Source organism: Netta rufina (genome assembly GCF_964035555.1).
Source record: "Netta rufina genome assembly, chromosome: 7".
Classification (NCBI taxonomy): Eukaryota; Metazoa; Chordata; class Aves; order Anseriformes; family Anatidae; genus Netta; species Netta rufina.
Window position 1 is genome coordinate 29,292,392 of NC_140130.1, and position 20,620 is coordinate 29,313,011.

The window sequence follows — 20,620 nt, forward strand, 5'->3', positions numbered from 1 at the left end:
GTTATCCTCCATATGCTTTTCTGTAGTAGTGTTAGTTATTTTCCATATTTTACCTATGCAAGTCCAACACCTTAGACTTGTATTCACTGAAGATCAACTGCATGACTTCAAACCACCTAGCTGACTTCCCAGGACCATTCTGAATTCAGATATTCTGCAGGAGAAGGACACAATGCTCATAAACTTGGATTACCACAGAAACTTTTAAGGCATGCTCTATATTCCATCACGTAAGTCAGTTTTATAAACCAGGGAGCTTTTATAAACAGGGAGCGAAGCCAGGAGAGGTTGTTCACTTGAAGGAATCTATCCAAAAAGCTATGAAAAAGCAGAACCACCTTATCTGTACAGCACATCTCAGCATCTAAAGAAAGGGTACCAGCTACATTGCCAACAGAACCTGGATTTTTCTCTCTCTAATCACCACTTGCCACTCAGCATTGCTTAGCTTTGGACACCTTACAAGCTCATCCAGCAGCATTAAAATCCTATGGCTATAGGTACACATACTGTGGGGAGCTTCTATGAGCACCATCAGCACATTACAAATGGACCTTTTCTCCAGACCCTCATTTTTCACAGGATCTAATGCTTTATAAAATTTTCCTCCATCTGTCCAACCACTGAGCTGTCTTCATGCGCTCTGGACTTCCCCCATGCCCTTTTCATCCTCTCAAATTCCTTCTGTCTTCCTTGCCATCTAACTGGTCCAACACAAGCAGCCATTCTCACAAGCTCTGCTTTGAATTAAGACTGTTACATAAACAGGTACTGAACTCATGCAGGAGGTCGGTTAGATAATGTGGTACGTATCTCCTTTCCCTCAGGCGTACACCACCGCTGCATCGAACAGCATTCAGGTTGGAGGAAGAGAGGAGGCCTGCACAGGGAATCACATCCATGTGACAGATGACAGAATCTCAGGCAAGAAGGAACATCACACAGCTCCGAGCCAATTTTCTCTTTCAGATTCCTCTTCTCTTTTGCAACGAGCTGTCAACTTTTGCTAGTCCTTAATATCAAACATTTTTCCACAGCTTCCTTTGTATGGGAGTCTGGCCTCCAGAGACAACTAGCCATGTGCTTAAACAGGCTGGGCTAACACAGGTTTGGTGGCAGCAAACCACCCAGTTGGCAATTCCTCCCGTGGGAAGCAGTCCCTTACCACCTTCCCTGGAATCGGGAGTGAAGGCTGCTCAGCAGGCTTTGCGAGCCAAATGAAGCCAAGAATCCCCATCCTGCAGTCACCTTGCAGTGATTCAAAATGTCTTTTGAAGTCTTTTTCTTTTTCTTCTAAAAAAAAAAAAAAATAATCTTCAATTTTTAGAATACAGTTAACTGTCTACATCACACCGCTCTCTAACATGAGATGAGATGCTCCAACCTTCCCCTTGGGAAGCCAATGGACTTTCATGCTGAGAGCTAAGTAAAAGCATGGCACAGGTTAAATCCCTGAGACTCCAAAGACCCACTTCCTGGATACTAAATAGCTCTGCACTTGTTGAGAAGATTCCTGGCCCTCCAAAAACCTAAGAACAGGGCATTTCCAGAAGGCTATAATTCCACTCATGAGCAGCAAAAAAAAACATGAGATGAATCTCCAAATGTCTTGGATGGGGAAATTTATAATCTCTGTTTGTAAAGCCAAATACAGACAACAACCTGTCTTTCAGGAGCGTACATAAGCTGCTAAATCTTGTAGTACTTGAGGCACCATAATCCCCAAGCAGGCACATGGCCTAAGGGATGGACACATGCATTTTCTATCTTAAACTCACTTACAGCTTCTACCAACAGGCCTTTTTTCAGAAACCACGTCACTACTTTTCTTCTAAAGAGCTGGAATTCTGACTCCAGTTACAGTACCACAATTTAAGCAGAGCTAAGACACCTTTCAGCTTTTCAGCTGGCATTATCCACCCAACTGGAAACCAGGACCAGAACACCCATCCTACTGAATACCAGCACCCAAATTGCAGGATGATAAAATAATGCTAATCATTTGCTTAATGATTATTAAGGAACTGCTTATTATTAGTGCTTAATAATTCTTTGTGATTGCTGATAACTGAGTGAAGAACTGCATAAATGCAAATTTCTAGACAGATTCAAGTCCCATGCGAATCAGAATAAAATTGCAAAAAGGTGGCTGCCAGTCTGCTACAAATGCAAAACATTTCTTTGGAGTCCCACATGGATTGATCATATAGCCAGTCATTGTTCATTCAGTTTTCTACTTTAAATTGTGCTTTATACAAATGCAGAAAATATCCATCAAAGTTCTCTCTAGAATACCAGAGGGAAATGCAAGGGTGGCAAGGCAGAATTATACCTGCTTTTTCAGGGTCACAGCCATATTACATATTTACCGCACGTTCTAGCATTATCTTAGTTAGAATTTTAGTTTTAACAGAATTGGTCACTCAGAAGCAGTAACTACACACACACACACACACACACAAAAAATATATATATATATTTTTTTTTTTTTGCTATATTACTATTGCACTGTGGAGTTCATTGAGTACAGAGCTAACTAGCTAAAAAACTGCTTTCACAGAACAGAAAATTATCTGGCACTGATGAAATATCAAACCCGAAAGCAAATATTGAAGAAATACCCACCTACCATATACAGCAACTCAATATTAACACTTTTAGGATCTAAACAGAGTGATAAGTATGTAGTAGTTCTCTTGATCTGTTAAGGACAGGCAGAATTTCAGCACATAAGAAGTCTGGGGTATCAAAATCAAGGTCCATAACACAAGTCATAGAAGAGAAATTTTGTATTTGTCTGCAAGCTTCAGATTAACAATATTATAGCCAGTTTCATAGATCAGCATTTCCAGAAAAAAAGTAGTATTTTTTTTTAGTTCTTGATGGACTGTAACAAATGAGTTAAGCTCATGAATTCAAAACATAATGCCTCCTCCCGCTTTGCCACAATGAATAGTTCCATCAAGGAATAAACCAGTGTTCAATATCAATGAAATAGATAAATAAATAAATAAAAATTAAGGACTGCTGAGAGGAACAGACAGCATTTTTATGACTCTGTACATACATCCACATTATGCTGCATCTTGAATACTGTGTGTAGTTCTATGCCCCATGTTTTCAACTGTTATAATAGAACTAGAAAAATAAAGGGGAAGAAGGATAATAAAATGCATGGATAGGCTCCTGCACAAAGAGCATCTAAATAAATTATGACTATTTGTCCTGGAAAATAGATACCTGGATAAGAGATACAACAGAGGTCTAAAACTCACAAGTGACAAGGTGAACAGGGAAAGACTTCTAATAATCTTTTCCAATTCAAAAATTAGGCAGCTCCAAATGAATCTATTCAGCAATAGGTTTTAAAACAAAACCAAATATAGTTCCATAAAACCCTTCGGAAAGCTGTAGAACACACCACCACAGGATGCTGTGGTTTTGCAAAGTATTTTTATCGCTTGAGTACCTCTGCAAATTAAAGCTTTCTTTTTTTCCCAAGATGATCAGAGAGAGAGAGATGCACTTACATCTACCTTTAGACTATTCAGATTCTATTTTTTTTTTAATTCTTGTTCCCTCCTCACTAAAAATATTTCTGTACACCTGCTGTCATAAAGCATCTTGCTGTTACACAAAATAATAAGCTAGCTGTATTCAGTCTATACGGTGAACAAAAACCCCATATCTGATGCCAGCCCTCACTTACCCAGATCCTCAGGATCGTCAAATAACCGCTCGCATAAGTAGTAGTCATCTGGATTCAAGTAGGGCAGTTGCTTCAGTATGCTCTGCTTCGGAATGAGATACAAGACCTCTGCAATATCCCCATCCTCAATAATGGACATTCTTTTGACTGAATTTCTGAATTTCACCTTTTCCAGCACCAATTCTTTACTGTTACTTGATCCACACAGCTTTCCAAAGCTGTTTAAGATGGGGAAGGACGGCATTTCTATGCTGAAGGAGCTACAGAAAGTAACCTGTAGTGCGTGTACTCTGTCTACTACTGCCCTTACCGATCCTTCTCTTTTTCTCTTATCCAGCAAAGGAGATTAAGGAAGATATATTTTTAGTGATTATCTTCAAGAGATTATGACAGTATGCTTGATCAGGTGACTACCATCTAAAACTATTGCAATCAATTGCAACTCATTCCAGAGAATGCAAAAAGCTGCAGCAAAACCATAAAGAATATTTGAAAATCAGATTAATATTCAGGACAAGAGAAAGAATTTATCCGAGGTATGTAAGAGGATTAGTTTGAAAACAAAACAAAAAAAAATTTGCTCTGTTAGAAATCTTATTATGGAGGAATCATCATCATAAGCTACAAATGCACATCTGTGCATTTAATCTACCAAGCCTCTGTTCCATGCCAGGCCTGTGCGTGTGCCACGGAGAACAGGTTAGAGTAAAGCATGCTTGCCCTCCTCCTTCAGGAGTATACAAAGGCTGGCTAACTTTACTTCGTAAGTAGATTTCCTTGGAGAAATCCTTTCTGCAGCTTTCACTGCCTATTACAAACAAAAGCACTTAAGCTTCCCCCTAACTACTGAAGACTGGTTAGCTGGGGCTCTCTTCCTCTCCCCTTTCCTGTCTGGCCAACAGGAGAAGCTTTGCAGACACGGTGCCAACTCCTCCTGCTTCGCTTACAAGAAGTATTTACATTAATCCAATTCCAGTGACTTGCTAATCTAATCATCTAATGAATATTTCTCCCTGGGTAAAGGCAGAGTTAATCATCAACTGGGCACTGGAAAGTCACAGGAAATCCCAAAGCAAAATAGAAAAAAGAACTGGAACAGCATTCATAGTCTGAAACGGGGAGTTACAGGTAGACCCCAAGACAAGTCCCCTTCTCAGAGACAACCTCAGCTCCTTCTCCCACCAAACTCCCTGAGACAACAGCAGTGTTCAGCCCAGGCCTTCAGCTCCCCTTAACACTCAGAAGCTGTATATAGCTGCAAAATGGCCTGGTGCAATAAGCACACTGCTTCCAGTATGGCTTTTGCTAAATTATAAGGTGAAATAAAAACATTAAAACAATAAGCTTACTGAGCATGGCGAGAAATTGTCATTTAACTCTTCCCTCAAAACCCAAACAGTTCAAGTACTATCTGATGGGGACAGGCTTTGAAGAGAAGACTCCTTTATTTACTGTTTTAAAGAGAACATGCCATGTCACAAACCCAGCCTTTGATCATCTATTATTACAGTTTTCCTTTCCTGTGAGGTCATTTGCTTTTTATTTTTACATAGCAGGACTTTTATGTTATCTTGAAAACAAGCCCGAAATCACAGCTCCCTTTAAGCAGCCATTCCCTGGGGTTTTATAACCAACCATGGACAGAGCCAGCACAAATCAACATCGCTGCACTCCTTTTTATGGGGTCATACTAATGTGTATTTGAGGAGGACAGGGCTCAATAAATACAGCAATTAGAGTTCTGTCTTACAGTATCTCCCATCAGATCAGAGATCTCAGCAAACACTATTTTCAAGTATTACCCCCAGGAAATGAAGCTTGTCAGCTGTTTTGCAGTCTCTCCCAGATTTCACAATTTACTGGCCTGCACACCACGGGCCAGTCAGGGGAAAAGGCAGATCTCCCGAAATAACAACAGCTTCCATCGCTCAAGCTGAAGGTGGATCGCCGCTCTGTGTTCATGCAGCGGGATGACTCAGAGGAGACGGCTGGGCGCTCTCTAACATGTGCATCTCTCAGCTCAGATATCAGGTATTGCTGAATAATCTGAGAAAGATGTAGACAGGCCACAGAAATCCAACAACAGTGGTGCCCATTACCCAGCCTCACCAACGCTTCCAGGTGGGCTCCGCCCTTCAGGTAGATGAGGCAAGAGCACACACACGTCAACTCAGCTGCCCAAGTCAATCCTCACAAGGCAGAAAGGTGAGCTCCGCAGTGAGCTCTCCAGCTTCCCAGCTGTATGTCCCTACACAGGCGTTACACCTGCTAATGCATGACGTACTGGTACAATCTGCTGGGTAGTGGTGATCAGAAGAAACTGCAGTCTTTTTTTCTCACATAATCACATGACATAAAAGCTATATGAAACCTCCTCTGACTCTTTTAACCACTTGAGATTGGTCCCTGCATTGGTCCCTCTTACATGGCTACAGAAGAGCTGCAAGCAGGGTACACAGGGCAGGGGCAGGATGAAGGCAGAAGAGGCTGAATCCTCTGTTACCCATGCAGGGATCTGTTCCTGCACTTGGTAGCATGACTTCTGCAGGCAGAGCAACTCCAGGGTCAGCTTCAGAGGCAGAGAGACCAGTGTCCTTTTTCTGTAGCATCTCCACCCCAGAAGCAGTCAGCCTGTGCCTACTGTAGAAGTCTCCAGTGCTAGTTTGAACAGGGAGTCACAACCTTGTCTCCTTCTGATGCTGAGACTCAAAGGATTAGCAGAAAGGCCACGAGTACAGTTCAGCAAGCATTTTGTGACCTTAGTGTGTCACCATAGAAACACCCAGCTTCTTAATTTTTGCGAATTAAGGTTACCTTTCTCCGAGGGGCTACTCTAACAATGCCCCTTTCCAGGCATGGCTATTGGTGTCTGTGACTGAAGACTGCAAATATCGAAGACCACACAGTAGCTGCTGCTGCTAATGCAAAGCAATATGATTTTTTGTCAGTGTTTTTTACACACAGGGTATACCTTTAAGAACCTCCACGCTGCTAATACATTATAAAAGGGGACAACAAGTAGAAATGAGCAAAACAAGCCTAAGAAGTATCAGAGTGGCTTCCTGAGAGCTGGCTCAGAGGGTCAGGTCCCCGTGCCCCAGGTCTGAGAAAACCTCCTACACCACCCCTGTAACTCAGCATTATTGGTAACAGGCTTAGCTTCAGCCAGAATCAAAAAGACAGTGCCAATCTCCTACCACTGGAGGGGTTAAGCACTCGATTAGATGGAGGAGATTGATTTCTAATACCCTTGCTGAAGAGAAACAAAAGAGGCAGGAAGCACAAGGGCACAACCCCATCCGTATATTTCTTGAAACCTGTTCTCAGGAACCCAACCCAGAAACAGCACTGAGGAAATTTCCTCAGCATCTGCCAAGTATCAAAATGTTTTTCAACCACTGCCAATCTGAAGCCGTGCCTCCTCTGAGCGTTCAGCGCTGGGGGCTCGAGTCTGCCCAGGCATTACAGAGCACAGCTGCAGGTGCAGCCGCTTTTCAGACTGATGGAGTTCACCAGGGACTGAATACGAGACAGAAGTTAGGCAAACTAGTTACTTTAAATGTCTGATCTCACTACTAGGTAAATATTTTAATTATAGCATTTCCATCCATCTCAAGGCCATTTCCTATTCAATCCTGTCTGAATTTCCCGAACAAGCAGTCCCAGATTATACAAATAAACATATAACTAAGTATGTCTCATGTACAACTAGGAATAGATCACTCTACTAATGCTACTCAAACAGAACAACAAAATTTGACTGCAATCAATAAATAAATTCCACAACAGAGTAGCAGGCATCTGCTATGTTATTTTGCTGAATAACAGCAAAAAGTAGACAACAGCTGTAATTGCTTCTGTCAACAGACTTAAACTTCCTGCAGATACATTTCAGTGTGATGTTATTCTTGTTTTTGAAAAAAATAGTCAATCATCCTAAATTCAGAAAAACCTACTTCCAAAGGAAAACAAACAAACAGACAAAACAAAAACAAATTTTCCTTTTCCCTCCTCATGCCACTTCAGAGTGTAACACATTTATCATATAGGTAGATAGCCCCAACTATTGTTTCGTCCAGCTGACCAAGACGACAGGATTATCTTCTCTGCCATCAGAATTCTCATACAGACAGAGAATAAAAGAAAGAAAGTAAAAAAAAAAAAAAAAAAAAAAGAAAAGAAAAGAAAAGAAAAGAAAAAGAGAAAGAAAAAAGCCTTCACACAGATGAAAAATGAGCAAAGACTACATCCATTTATACCAAGAAATATAATTATCCAAGCAATTAAAAAAAAAAAAAAAAAAAAAAAACAGCAAGAGAGAGCAAAAAAAGGCATTCTAAAATTCAAGTTCCCACAAATAGGGAATCAAAAGCTTACTAATTACTGTAAAATGACTCCATGCACACAGCTTTTCACTTCTGACACACACCATTTACTTACTGAAGACTGCAGGGTGACATACAAAACACTCAGCTACTTACTGCAATCTTGATGAAAGAGTTCATTGATATAATGGAGAGCAAAAAATCCACATGCACATCTTTAGTTTCTTTACCTAAATGTCCAAAACAGGCAGTCATCTTCTGGGCATACTGACACAAGCCATTCTCGCTGTAGGACTCCTCACTGAGGACCTGTTCACTCATTGCTTCCGAAGGAGCTGCCTTTCTCGACAAAGTCAAGCAACTACTGCTTGCTTGAGACTGATAAGACTACAGAGCTTCCTCCAGTTTATCTCCATTAATAATTCAGGCCCTATATACAATTTGCTGAGCTCTAAAAACCAGCAGGGCAGAGCTACTTTGTGGCTTTTGAAGTAATCATGTCCTTAAAAAGTATCTCAGGTTATTATAGTCCAATAGTTTACAGCCATTATTTTAATTTGGAACAAAATCCATGCTCTTGCTGCACAGTGGAAAATATTGTTGGGATTGTGTTCTGGTCAGTAAGACACATAAAACATCTCCCCAGCTCAGACCCAGAAACAGAATTACACCCCCGGTACTGACACACTCCAGCAAGCAGACATGGACACTGTTGTAAGAGCATTTCTCGTGTCACGCACCCCCGCCTCAGTGCTATATATTTTCTAGGAACTAAGTATGATAAAAAGAGCCCAGGTATTAGCACCACCTCATTTTCTGGCACTTTCTAGCACCATGTATTGCAAAAGAAGTAAGGCACCATGGTCAGGAGCAGCAGGGCACTTTGCCAGCTCAGCCGCCAAAGCACGAAACCAGTCTAACCTTACCGCTACCTTTGCTTGCCTGACATGAGCAAGCAAAGGAGAAACCAAAAAGCAATCCACCACGTAAATTTGTAAAGAACAAGCTCATGATCCTTGTTGTTTCCACCAGCAAATATGGGGAAGCAGGTTCAACTCAACAATAAAGCAAATGGTCAAAACCTGGTAAGAAAATCAAACCAAACTGACTCAGCAGTCCCCTGGGCCCACTGCAGTGGCAGGCCTCACGTACCTGTCTCTGCTTTGCTCTTCAGACACCACAGCACAGTAAAATGAGACTAACTAGAAGAGAAAGAGCATACAACATATACTACAGATCACCTAATTAATGATACTGACTGAGCTAAATATTTGCAGAATGGCTTTTGCTATCCCCTCTGGACTCAGGCGATGATTACAAGTGAAGAACAGGTGGGCCTCCAACAACTCTGCTCCTTGTACCTCACACTTGTCTCCTCTCTGTTACAGACTCTTCACCAAGATCACCTCCACTCAAGAAAAAATATTTAGAAGAGATCATATAATGACTGCTGATGTTCATATTAAGCACTGCTACTACTTTACTTAACAAGACACTTTAAAAAGAGATCTGTGCTAGCATATCTGGATGCAAATTTTACAACTGATCAAAAAGCCTAGTTACTCAATATTACTTCAGCAATTTCCTGTCTATAAAAGCATAAAGAACTGAGAAGCATTGCTATTTTTCACTGTGGTACAGGCTATGAAGAATCCATACAAATATAACTTTTAAAGTCCATAGGTCCCTACCAAGTTAATTCCTTGGTTTCAACTGAAAGAGTCGGATAAGCTATGCCACCATCTACAACAGAAGGAACATAACAATCACAGAGACGCAGGGCAGCTCCATACTGGCAAAAAGAGCAGAGTGGCTGACTGAAAAGAGCTCTCTCAGGTTAAAGTGACATCAAAGATAAAATGATTTGTATTATAACTCAACTGAGCAACCCAGTTAAACCCTAGTCTCCCATAGAGGCTTATCAAGCTGCTAAATCAGGATTTGATCTTCACCATTATTGTAACTGACATTTAATGAAATAACAAATGAAAAATGAAATAACAAATGAAAAAAACAAATAATGAAATAATTTGGCAAGTTTTATCCCAAACACCTGTTTTTGTTGCATGCAACAAAACACACGCATGCAAAATACAGTACCAAAGAACTGTTATGAAGTCTATGAATGTCTTTGTCACAGGAGAGAAGCGAGTCTGAGGACTGAATAGGATGAAGCTACGGTTGTACCATCTTCCACTGCACCAAGCATGGACTTTTTGAAAGCCCATCTGAGGATCTCCGAGGTGTTGCACTGCAAACTGGATCACTGGTCTATGTAGTAACAGCAAAACTTGCATGCACAAAGTATTTTGTTTAACTGAGAAATAAGAAAGCAATGTAATTTACTGATTTATTTTTGGTGTTCATTGCAAAACAAATATAAAGTGTTGCTTTGCCCTGTTTTTCTTCTGTGCAATTTGCAAGCATGAAAAAAAAGTATAAAAGAAAACACTACTACAGTTCTGCCTCGGACTTAACTAAGACCACATGGTGACAATTTCCTTTCCCAACTGATGACATTTGCAAAATCTTTCAGCTGAATTAAAGCATTGTGCTCAGCTTCCTGTTATCAACTATGTATGATAACTTTCATGGCACATGAGCCTTAAATAACAAAAGAACAGCTTTGCAGTGCATTGTAAAGCTGGACAGGCAGCATAACAAGCTCTTGGGAAAGCTTTCCCCTTTGCTGTACATTCAGAAACTGAATCTGACTCACTTCCCTAAACTCCAGAGTCCATCAAGTTTATCCACCAGTGAAGCAATGCATGTTAAGATAACACACACAAAAATATCAAAACAATATGCTTGAGATTAAATCCAATCACTCTCTTTCTTGGACAACAAAGGAGAGCGACAACAGCCATTCTCTATTGTGCAATTAGATGGGCTGAAATAGTACACACACAAAAAATCAATCACCAAATGAAATATTTACATGATGTTAAGGGCAAAAATAACATCAGTTATCAAAGCACTGTCTACTACCTATGGCAGCTTTAAAACATCCCTTTCAAGTATCAGGTATCGGTCACTGTCAGGGATTGGATACACATCCACTGGAAATGAAACAATGGTTCAAATCAATTTCTTAACTACCTGATTTCTACATTGGATGATCCATTTTCATTAAGAACACTGCAAATAAATAAACATAATTTGTTCTTAAAAAGCATCTCTAAGCTTATCTAAAAGTAAGAAAGAAATCTCTTTGTAAAACTTCCTAATTCACTAATTTAAAGCAAACTACCTAGTCTTTCTACATTGCAGTTCTAGGTAAAAACAAAACAAAAAAATACAAAACTTTCCTTGTAATTCATCAATTCACCACTTAAAACACTTTAGAAGTCCACTAAAAGGTTTGTCAAACATTTTTTCCACCTTCTGCAAAAAGCTAGTGCTTCTGGGGTTACCACTTTCATTACAAAAATGATATCTCCTCCTAGGTTCAAATCTAATGCAGAAGCAGGCAACTAAATTCCCAATCTGTGATACAAAATCACTGGCACGCTGCTTGCTAGAGGAGTGCACTGATAATCGGTTTAAGACCAAAAGCATTGTTCAACCAAAAGCTATTTACCTTACTTTACCAATTCAAATGTGCATTTCAGACTAGTCATGGGGAAAAAAAATAATCCTTGACTATTTTCAGACATAAAATGTCAGTGTGTGCATTAATGGATCAGTCTATTGTATTATTTCAAGATGAGGTGGCTCAGCATTATATTTCCTGGCAGCACAATTAAAGAGTAATCTATTGATCTATAATGCCAAGAACACTGCAACATATATTCGTATAGAAAAAGCTATACTTTTTACTTAAAGGTGGAAGAAAACAACAGCTGTAATTGCTGACAACTGATGCCATTTTGTAGGCAGGATATGGTCAGAGGTATATGAAATACAAATATAAAAACTACTGCACCCTCAAGACTCTGTATAATTGAACAACTGACTCAGCAACACAATTCAAGTGCTTGCCTATCTGCAACCTTATAAATAATCCCTCAGCTTTCCTGGGGCCATGCAGTACGCTTGAAGTTAAAGAGACGCCTAAGCCACTCTAGGGAATAATTAGCAAAAAGGATCATCCTGGCAGAAGCTGGCACACCTTCAGATGTTTAACAGGAATTATTTTTTTTCTAGTTCTCAACAGTGTTAGGTATTTTTTATTTAAACAGATACTTGAGATGCAAATAAGCAGTGTGGAAAAACAAAAATTTTTGATTTTCTTCTACTTACTTGTGGTCATTACTTTGTAACAGTTCAGCCTGTAGTAGCCTGTAAAGAACCACTTAAAGAACCACAATCAAAATAAATAAAAAAAGTAAAGCTTTATTATATTAGCTAGAGGCCCCAAGAGCTAGAGATGGTTCATTAAAATAGCACCCCATTGTGTTTCATATTCATTTTGCTTTTTCAGACAACCACAAAGGTAGCATCAAATGAGCCAAGACATGCAAGAAAAACAGAAATCTGTTAATCAGACATTTTTTCTTCACTTTGCCTTTCTTGAACTTTGATAATTTTTCCAGCTGAGAGGAGAAACTCAGTAACACTCTCTTCACAATGTAGACTTCATAGTAACTGAGACAGAAATAAATTGGGAAGGAAAGAGATCAAAGTTGAAAGCTTGGTTTTCTTTCAGTCCTCGTATTTATTTCTTGTACCTTTTTAAGGTGTGATGTGCTGTAAGCATGACATCAAAGAAAGCAGCACTCCTCTTGTTATGTACTAAAATAAACTGGATATTATTGTAGTGTCTCTTCTGACAAGTCACACGATTACAAGAAGATACACAGCAACTTCACTCAAATGCTGAACAGAGAAACTATATTAGAAGAAAAAGTCCTCTAGGTCACTGTAAAACCTCCTGAATATCTTAGCTGAAAATTTCCTTTTCTCTCCCAACGGTGGATCTTCCATTGCAGATGCAGAACCAGCACATGTGATGGCACAAAGCATGAAGCATTTCTGTCCCTGCATCAAACCCTCGGGCTCCCCAGCACCACGGCCGTTCTCGGAGCCTAACTGCAGGGTAACTGCAGTCCTCCTGCCTTCAGCTCCAGCGAAGCACTAGAAGAGACTCCATCTTCCTGCTAGAAGGCCTAATTTAGGTACCTAACAGAAGCTGGTAAAATTTTTCGTAACATCTGTCAAAAACAAAACTAAGAATAGGGGGCTACCTTTCAATACAGTGGAAAGAATGGCACTGATGGAGGATGCCAGAAATGACATCAGATCCGTTCATCCACTGCCAACATTTCTGCTAAAAGCAGCTTTAAATATGCTGTGTTGGCTAATCTTTGCTTTGTAATTAAATAAATCCTACAGCACCACTGAACCCTTCCTCTCATGGTCAGCACTATCGTCTGGTTGACGAATCAGCTGTGCACACACGCACAAGTGATCAAGAGCCCCGTTAAAACCTGAGACATGTCAGTTAAGCAAAATGATGCTCTGCCAGCCACTCGCTTCTCACAGGGACTGTGTTCTGCACCACTACAGACAAAACACCCTGATGGGGCTGACAAAAGGCTCAGGATTTAGTCCAATTCATTCATGACATGAAATGACGTGTAACATAAAACGTAACTACTCATATTTGGCAAACTGTGCCACTCAGCACAGAACAGGCCTTGTTATATTTGCCGACATGTACAATGTGGTACAGCTCTGCCCATTAAATGCTACGAGAGTTATTCAAAGATAGTACTGCATCAGGAGTCTTGATCCTGTAGTGGAAGTGCAGGGCATTTGACATCTAGCCAGCCTAAAATTTTGGAATAGGAGATAGGAAAGAAGGTCTTACGATATTGGGAAAACCATACTAGTCGTAGTATGAACTACAGGAATTGTGAATGAGTCAGTTGGAACAGCTACAAAGACTCTGAGATCACGGTGTTGATAAATTGATTGATATTTACCATACTATATTCACAACAATAATTTAGAGCAGTATTTCTTCAGCAGTAAGTTCTTGACTTTATCCTGCCATTCCTTGACCATAAGCTGTCTACTGAGGGCATTTGTTTTTGCTAGTCAAGGTCGTGTATGTCTTGGGCTACTAGAAAAATGTCACTGTTCCAGCAGATGACGTTTAACCAAATGTTTGTGGCTTTTTTGTTGTTGTTCATTTGTTTTTTAAAATAAACTTAAACTAAAACACAATTTAATGTCAAGATGTCCCTTCCCATCTTTGGGAACAACCTGTTGCTGCATTCTTAGTCGTCATCACAGATTTTCTGTCCTTCCTGGTACTTACACTATGCTAAACACTGCATCCAGACAGTTACTCCATGATGGGAGGTTCAATTCTTCAGTTCATGCAGAGTGCAACCAACTATACAAGGGCATAGTAGTTTTTTTCTGTTTGTTTTGGTGGGTGTTTTTGTTTTGTTTTAAGTGTAGACACTCCCTTAGTGTATCACGCAGATTAATTAATGTTGATATTATCACTCTGAAACTTGTTTAATGCACAGATTTAACGCTGACACAGATCTATGACAAAAAAATCCATTTTCCACATACCAACTCTTCAAGTTCAGCTTCATCATTCCTTCTGGTATTTAAAGTCTACGTATTCAATCATTTGGTAGGAGTTTTGCCCTGGTATCTTTTAGGAATAGTTCTGCAACTGAGAATAACAAGAAAACAACAACAACTAAAGAAAGCAGGCATGCCAGCCAACCTGCCAGGCTGTGCTAATGAAAACTGATTGATGAACTACTTCTAGCAGCACTGAGCAATATTTTCAGATGAATCAGTTAAAACAGGTGCTGACCACCATAGGATTTAGCAATAGAGACCTTATGCTATAAACATATGTTTATAACATATGTTTTCTGACTGAAACTAGTTGGCACCTTCCAGTTATTTCCTTTTTAACTATGAATGAATTACAAGATAAACCATTATTTTGTAGTGGTTTTCTTTTATATTGTTTGTGTGTTGTTTTTTTTTTTCCCTCCACATTTATGCTTTCTTTGGAATCCAAACCTTCCCAGTACTTTTCCTAGATTCAGTTAATTGATTATGAAGAAGTCATAAATTTCAGTTCTCCAGCTGCTTGCTGGAGAATAAGGTCAGGCCTTGCAAATAAAGAGAGACATCTGACAAGGAATTGGTGGGTCAGCTTTCTAGAATGGGAAAGCTAGCACATGAAACTGATTAAAAACGGGTAAAACAAAACAGTGTCTTCATTACTCATTTTACTGAAATGACAAACACATATCTCAAAAACTGTCTCTCTGTTTATAAGATCTCAAAAGGGCTAGACTCCCAGCTTCCTCCTAATGCTAGAGAAGAGAAAGTACAAATTCCTAGAGTATGAAAGAGAAGCCATCAATTCTTCCCTCCTGTGCTTTATCAGTGCGGCAGTCAGAAGTTTATCTGCTAGGACCTCAACAGTGAGAACAAATTTCCAAACCCACACAAGAGGTCGTCTGCACCAGCCAAAGCAGGCAGAGATATAAGCAAGACTTCCCCTACTCTCTGTGTATCTGTTCAGGAAGGGCAGAAGCAGATATTCAGTCTAACCTCACTTAGAATGAATCCCCACCGGATTTGGACAGATGCTCTTTTCATCAGCACGTTCATGTAATGATATGGCAGTTTCCTACATCACAGCAACACAGAAATAGCTGATTTTAAACTTGCACTTCTGTGAAGATTAATTTGTGTTCCTGCAATCAGCCAAAACAGAATTTAAAAATAAAATAGTAAAGAAATAAGGAGGGGAAAAAATTAATTTTGCACACCTCATTCACCACACACTGGGAGATGCAACAGAAATAGAACTGTTCTATCTAGTCCCACATTAGGTGAAGTGTTTGGCCTACAAGGAATAATTAGCAATGGAATTTGTTTTGTTGTTGCTGTTATAAACAGGTAGATTTTTTTTTGAAGGTAAAGTGATACTTTTCATAAAGAGATATATAGAGTTCTCTAATATGCATACCTGTACATTTTTTAAGCTCCATAAAGATAGATGATGTCTGTGTGAGACATTATTTTTAAGTGACAAATGTTGGATTACGCAATGCAAAAAGAAAATATGATTTCACTTTTGCCAGCTGTAACCCCTGAAGTCAAATGGGGTCCTGGGAGGTTTGTTTTATCTGTGCAAGCAACTACTTACTTAAGAGAGTAAGCAACTACCCACACTTGGGTTACGAAGAAAGCTAAATGTCTTTTTATAAGCATGCGTCTTCCCTTGTGTTTTTTAAGATTGTGGTATATATAAAAAAAGAAATGCTTGATAAATTAATTAAGATTTGCAGGCCACTTGCATGCGCATCAGTCATGTTGTATCACTCGCTGGTACCTTACCTCCAAAACTGGTGAATAGTCTTTTGGTGTTCGGAAGCAAAGTGCTTCCAGTGCCTCCTTGCAGGCTGCTACACGTCGGCAGTCAGTGCTGCTCAGTCATACCTGCAGCACCTTATAACAAGGAAAAAGCAGGGCTTGGCAGCAGCAGCTGCCCAACATCCTGCTGCCTGCCTTCTGTGCAAAAGCAAACAGGAGTGACAGACAGTTGCGGGACAGCCAAGAACTCGTAGGTGTGCTTAGTCAGTAAGCCACAGATTGTACAGCAATGTTTCCTCAGGACAAATTCCAAAGAAAGCTGCCCTCAATCGCACAGATCAAGTTATCAGCTTTTCATTCAAAGCATTAATTAACAATACTTGGAACTTTTATGCCACCTTCCATCACAAAAAAGAACTAAAATCTCTTTATACAGAATTTACCCCACAGCAATAGCATGCTGTCATCATCTTCACCTATAAAACAGAAGAACCATGAAAACAGAGCAGGGAAGAGCTTTCCACAAGCACACAGTCAGAGGTGGACAACAAGGCTGTTTAATTCCACCTGGTTGTGCTCCACTCCTCACATTGCAAAATTCACTTCAGAGGAGAAGCACATGGATGCACACACTCACTGGTCAGCCATGTAGCAAAGTCCATGGACTTTGTTACATAAAATACACCAAACTGGGAAAGGGTTTAACTGCTTAATCAGTAAAAGCGAAACTAAAGAAATTACTCTACTAGCAAACATGCAATATTCAGTCCAACAGAACTTCTTCAGACCGTTTTCCCTCTGTAAACCCAACGCCCAATGTCCTGTGCATGTTTTAACCTATGTAATTTATCAGTAGAGCTATAGCCCAGGACAAACCTTTGCCGTTTTCAGAGCTTGGATGTATTTCTAGTTCCATTCGTGTTCTCAAGCAGTAACGTTTCCGGACCTCAGAAGCTACAGCCTTCCAGAGCAGAGATGTAAAGCCAGAGAAACGGCAGAGATCCTTCAGAGGTAGCTCACTTTATGGCTTTACTCCCAATATTTCCTGGGTTAGCAGTACTAAAGGGAGTGGCCCTAGCAAAATAGGTGTGTCTATGTTCCCAGTTTAAAGGAAGAGTGAGTATTTTCCTCTAGATATTCCATTCATCATCAGGACCATGGTATATTGCCCTTCAAACAGTGATATGTTCCAATGTATCAAGCACCTCAAAGCAACTGATACCACTGACAACTTTCTTTTCCCTAGCCTGCTTCAAAGGCTGACTGCAAGCAGACTTAATTTTGTCCTACAACTGCTGTACTTCTGTTTTACTCTGTGCCTCATCTCCACTCCACTGCTCTTCTTTTTTGGATATATCGCACCTAAACAAAAGAATAAGAGCCCGTGTAAGCCAGGGATCAAAGAAACACGGTTTTATCACTTTCCGTACACACTTAGAGCAGGGAAAGCCAAAGTCCCATGCATCTTCCTCAGGTTCCCAGAACATCCCACCCGGACAGAGGCAATTAGGCTGGCTACAAGTGTAAACTTCCAGGCACTTCCTTCTACGCAGTTGCACAAGAGACAAACTGTTCCACGAGCAGCTGAATTAATGAATCTTCTTGTCTGACAGATTTGTGTTCAACATCCTCAATACCCACCAGGTCTACATTACCTCCACGTAACATCCTCTTGGCAACAAGATTCCCAGAAAAGCTTTCAGTTCCTTTCCACTTGTCTGCTTTCCAAGTTCCTCTCCATGTCCTTTAGACCATCCAGCAAAGCCTAAGGCTGTCTTCCTTAACTGCTTCAATACCTTCAATTTCCACCTGTACCACCTGAACTGCACACTCTCTTCTCTTGCTCTCTTCTTTTCCCTGGGCCCCAACAACTGGTTAGTACCTTTCAGTTCTATTCCCTGAAAGAATAGAAGAAGGAATCACATTTTTCCCCTAAAGTTTCACTTTTAATAACCCCCCAAAAAGGGCACATTTTCTCTTGTCTGAACTCTTATGTAAAGATGTCAGAAACATACAAGATCTGCTGGGTTCCTGGGTAAGAACTCCTACATCCAAATTTTGGCCAACTACTTTTCATTCCCTGCTTCAAATAGTAAATCCTGAATTTCCTGAACTCTTGACTTCATTTTCCCCACACTGAACTGTCATCTTCTCAGCCAGCTCGTTAAAATTACACTCATCCAGACGCTCAGACAGCTGTAAATGCAGGCCCGGAACCTGGCCTCCCTTCCTTTAGTCGCAGGCTGCTGTTCTCCTCCTTCACCTTTATGCTTTTTATTTGCTGCCAAATTACGTGTAGTACAGGACAGGGCGTTCACTCCGCTTGGACTTCAACGTGCCTGACAGAAAGTGATTAGCTCAACAGAAATGCTGCTTTCTCTCCACCCCCATCCTCCTTTCTAATAATCAAGGCACTCTGTGCTTTAATTACCTTCACTGACACTCTTATGTGGTAGGCAAATACAATTAGGCCTGTTCTACAGACAAAAAGAATTAGAGCACTGCATTCCCAGGAAGCATTAACCATTAGCACTTATTTTTGTTGACTCTGCTCCTAGATACAACTATGGAGTGTGTACGTCTCAGACACAATTGCAAAGAGGCACGCTCTGGGTCTCCGGCCTCGTTCAGAGGCAAGTTCCTGGAGTAGGGCGCTGTGACTTCGGCAGCTAACCACATCTTGATCTTTTTTGCTCAGGTGAAGAGATGAAAGGAGAAGTTGAGAATGATGCAATAGACATCTACGTATTGTACAACTCACCGTGCTCACACCAGCTCTATATTAGTAGCCATAGTACTGGACACTATACTGAAGCCATATATTAACTTTTCTGCATGGCTGTGTATGTACATATGCACCCCTCTATAATACGGGTTGATTATACATCGACTTACATCTATGTTAAATTAACTGACCATTTCTGGTAATTTAGTGAGAAGTGATCAATTCTCATGCACTTTACCAGTCCCCAGTCTCATCTCAGCAATCTCTGTTCACTTCTCTTATGCTGAGGCTCTAGCCTCCAGAAACCCTGGGGGATTTGAAATCCATGGGTGTGCTGCCATGAACACTGTGTGTTGTTCCCATGAAAAAAAAAAACAACATTCAAATCTCGCCAAGTGACAAGACTCTGAAATACTGCAGTCTGTTATGCTCAGCAGAGAGGTGTTTTTGTTGGCTATTAAAGCTCAGCAGAGACTCGTTAGCTATTAGATCTACAGCAATCTCACTGGATTTAGCTTACTTCATCCTATGCAGTTCTCAGGCCTGTTGTAATTCCTGCATTGTCTGAGCATAACCAGCCCCATGGTGCAAGGGCCTTGCAGAATTTACACTGGTGCCAGCAGCACAGAGAAGCAACAACATCCTCGGTGACGCCAGCACACAGACTAACAATCTGATGGCTCTTAAACTGAAGAGCATGTTTGTGAGGCTTTCATTTACATTCAATACCATTTTTCCCTGCTCTGGACTTCATGTAATCCAAACAGAAGCTCCCAGAGCCACAAACTGCCAACTATCAGGGAACGCCTTAATCAGGGACTTTATCGGCCACTTCAGACAGCCACAGATTCACGAAGCAGCAAATTCCTGTTGTGTCTGCTGGGAGACACAGCAGGCATCTCAGCCTCTCCTTCAAGTTTCCAAAGCATTTCTTCCTAGACAACATTAGACCATAATAGCTCAGCCTGGTCCCTGGAAGATCTTATCCTTATTGAGATATTATTTCCCTTCTACAGATTAAGAAAACACTTAAGCAATCTGCCCAGGACCACAAAACTCTATGCTCAGCTTTGTGAGTCTGTACCAGGAATCCCAATCCTAGGCATTCAACCTCGTGTTTGGAGAAAATTATTAAGGAAGAAAGAAAAAAAGGGAGGAGGGGGAGCAGGAACAGGGACAGGGCTGAGGTTTTTAAGGACGAGTATGCTCTTATCATGAGGAAATTAACTTACCCTGTTCCTTCATAGCTTTTCTCCTTGTTTCTTCTCACTCCCAGCCCCACATAACAGAATATGCATGCACACAGCTCCCGCGATGATGCAGCCTTTCACCGGAGCTGGTTCGTAAGGGCCAGCAGCAGAACCAGCAGCTCACAGGATGGAAATCACCAGCAGACTCTTCCTCATTACTTCAGCCAACAACTTCCCTCACCTCCCAGTTTAGGCTGAGGCTCCTGATCGCTAGTTACTCTCCTTCTCATTTACTGCTTTCAGTGGTGACTATTCCAGATTTTTTTCTCCATCCAGTGAAATTATTGCATCACCAGCAATGTCT

The 20,620-nt window shown here is 40.6% G+C and overlaps 1 protein-coding gene across 18 annotated transcripts in view; it reads right to left on the reverse strand.

Moving 5' to 3' along the window:
• The window catches only part of ABLIM1 (actin binding LIM protein 1), a 185,138-nt gene that overhangs the window by 122,242 nt on the left and 42,276 nt on the right, over nucleotides 1-20,620 (reverse strand). For 14 of the 18 annotated variants that reach the window (XM_084290325.1, XM_084290323.1, XM_084290322.1 and 11 more), the window contains exon 1: nucleotides 17,218-17,346. The exons of the other annotated variants lie outside the window; for them this stretch is intronic. In XM_084290325.1, coding sequence (XP_084146451.1) covers nucleotides 17,218-17,257 — 40 coding nt within the window. In that variant the 5' untranslated portion in view covers nucleotides 17,258-17,346. Of the gene's footprint in view, nucleotides 1-17,217; nucleotides 17,347-20,620 lie in introns of those variants that run through there. 18 annotated transcript variants of the gene reach the window in all.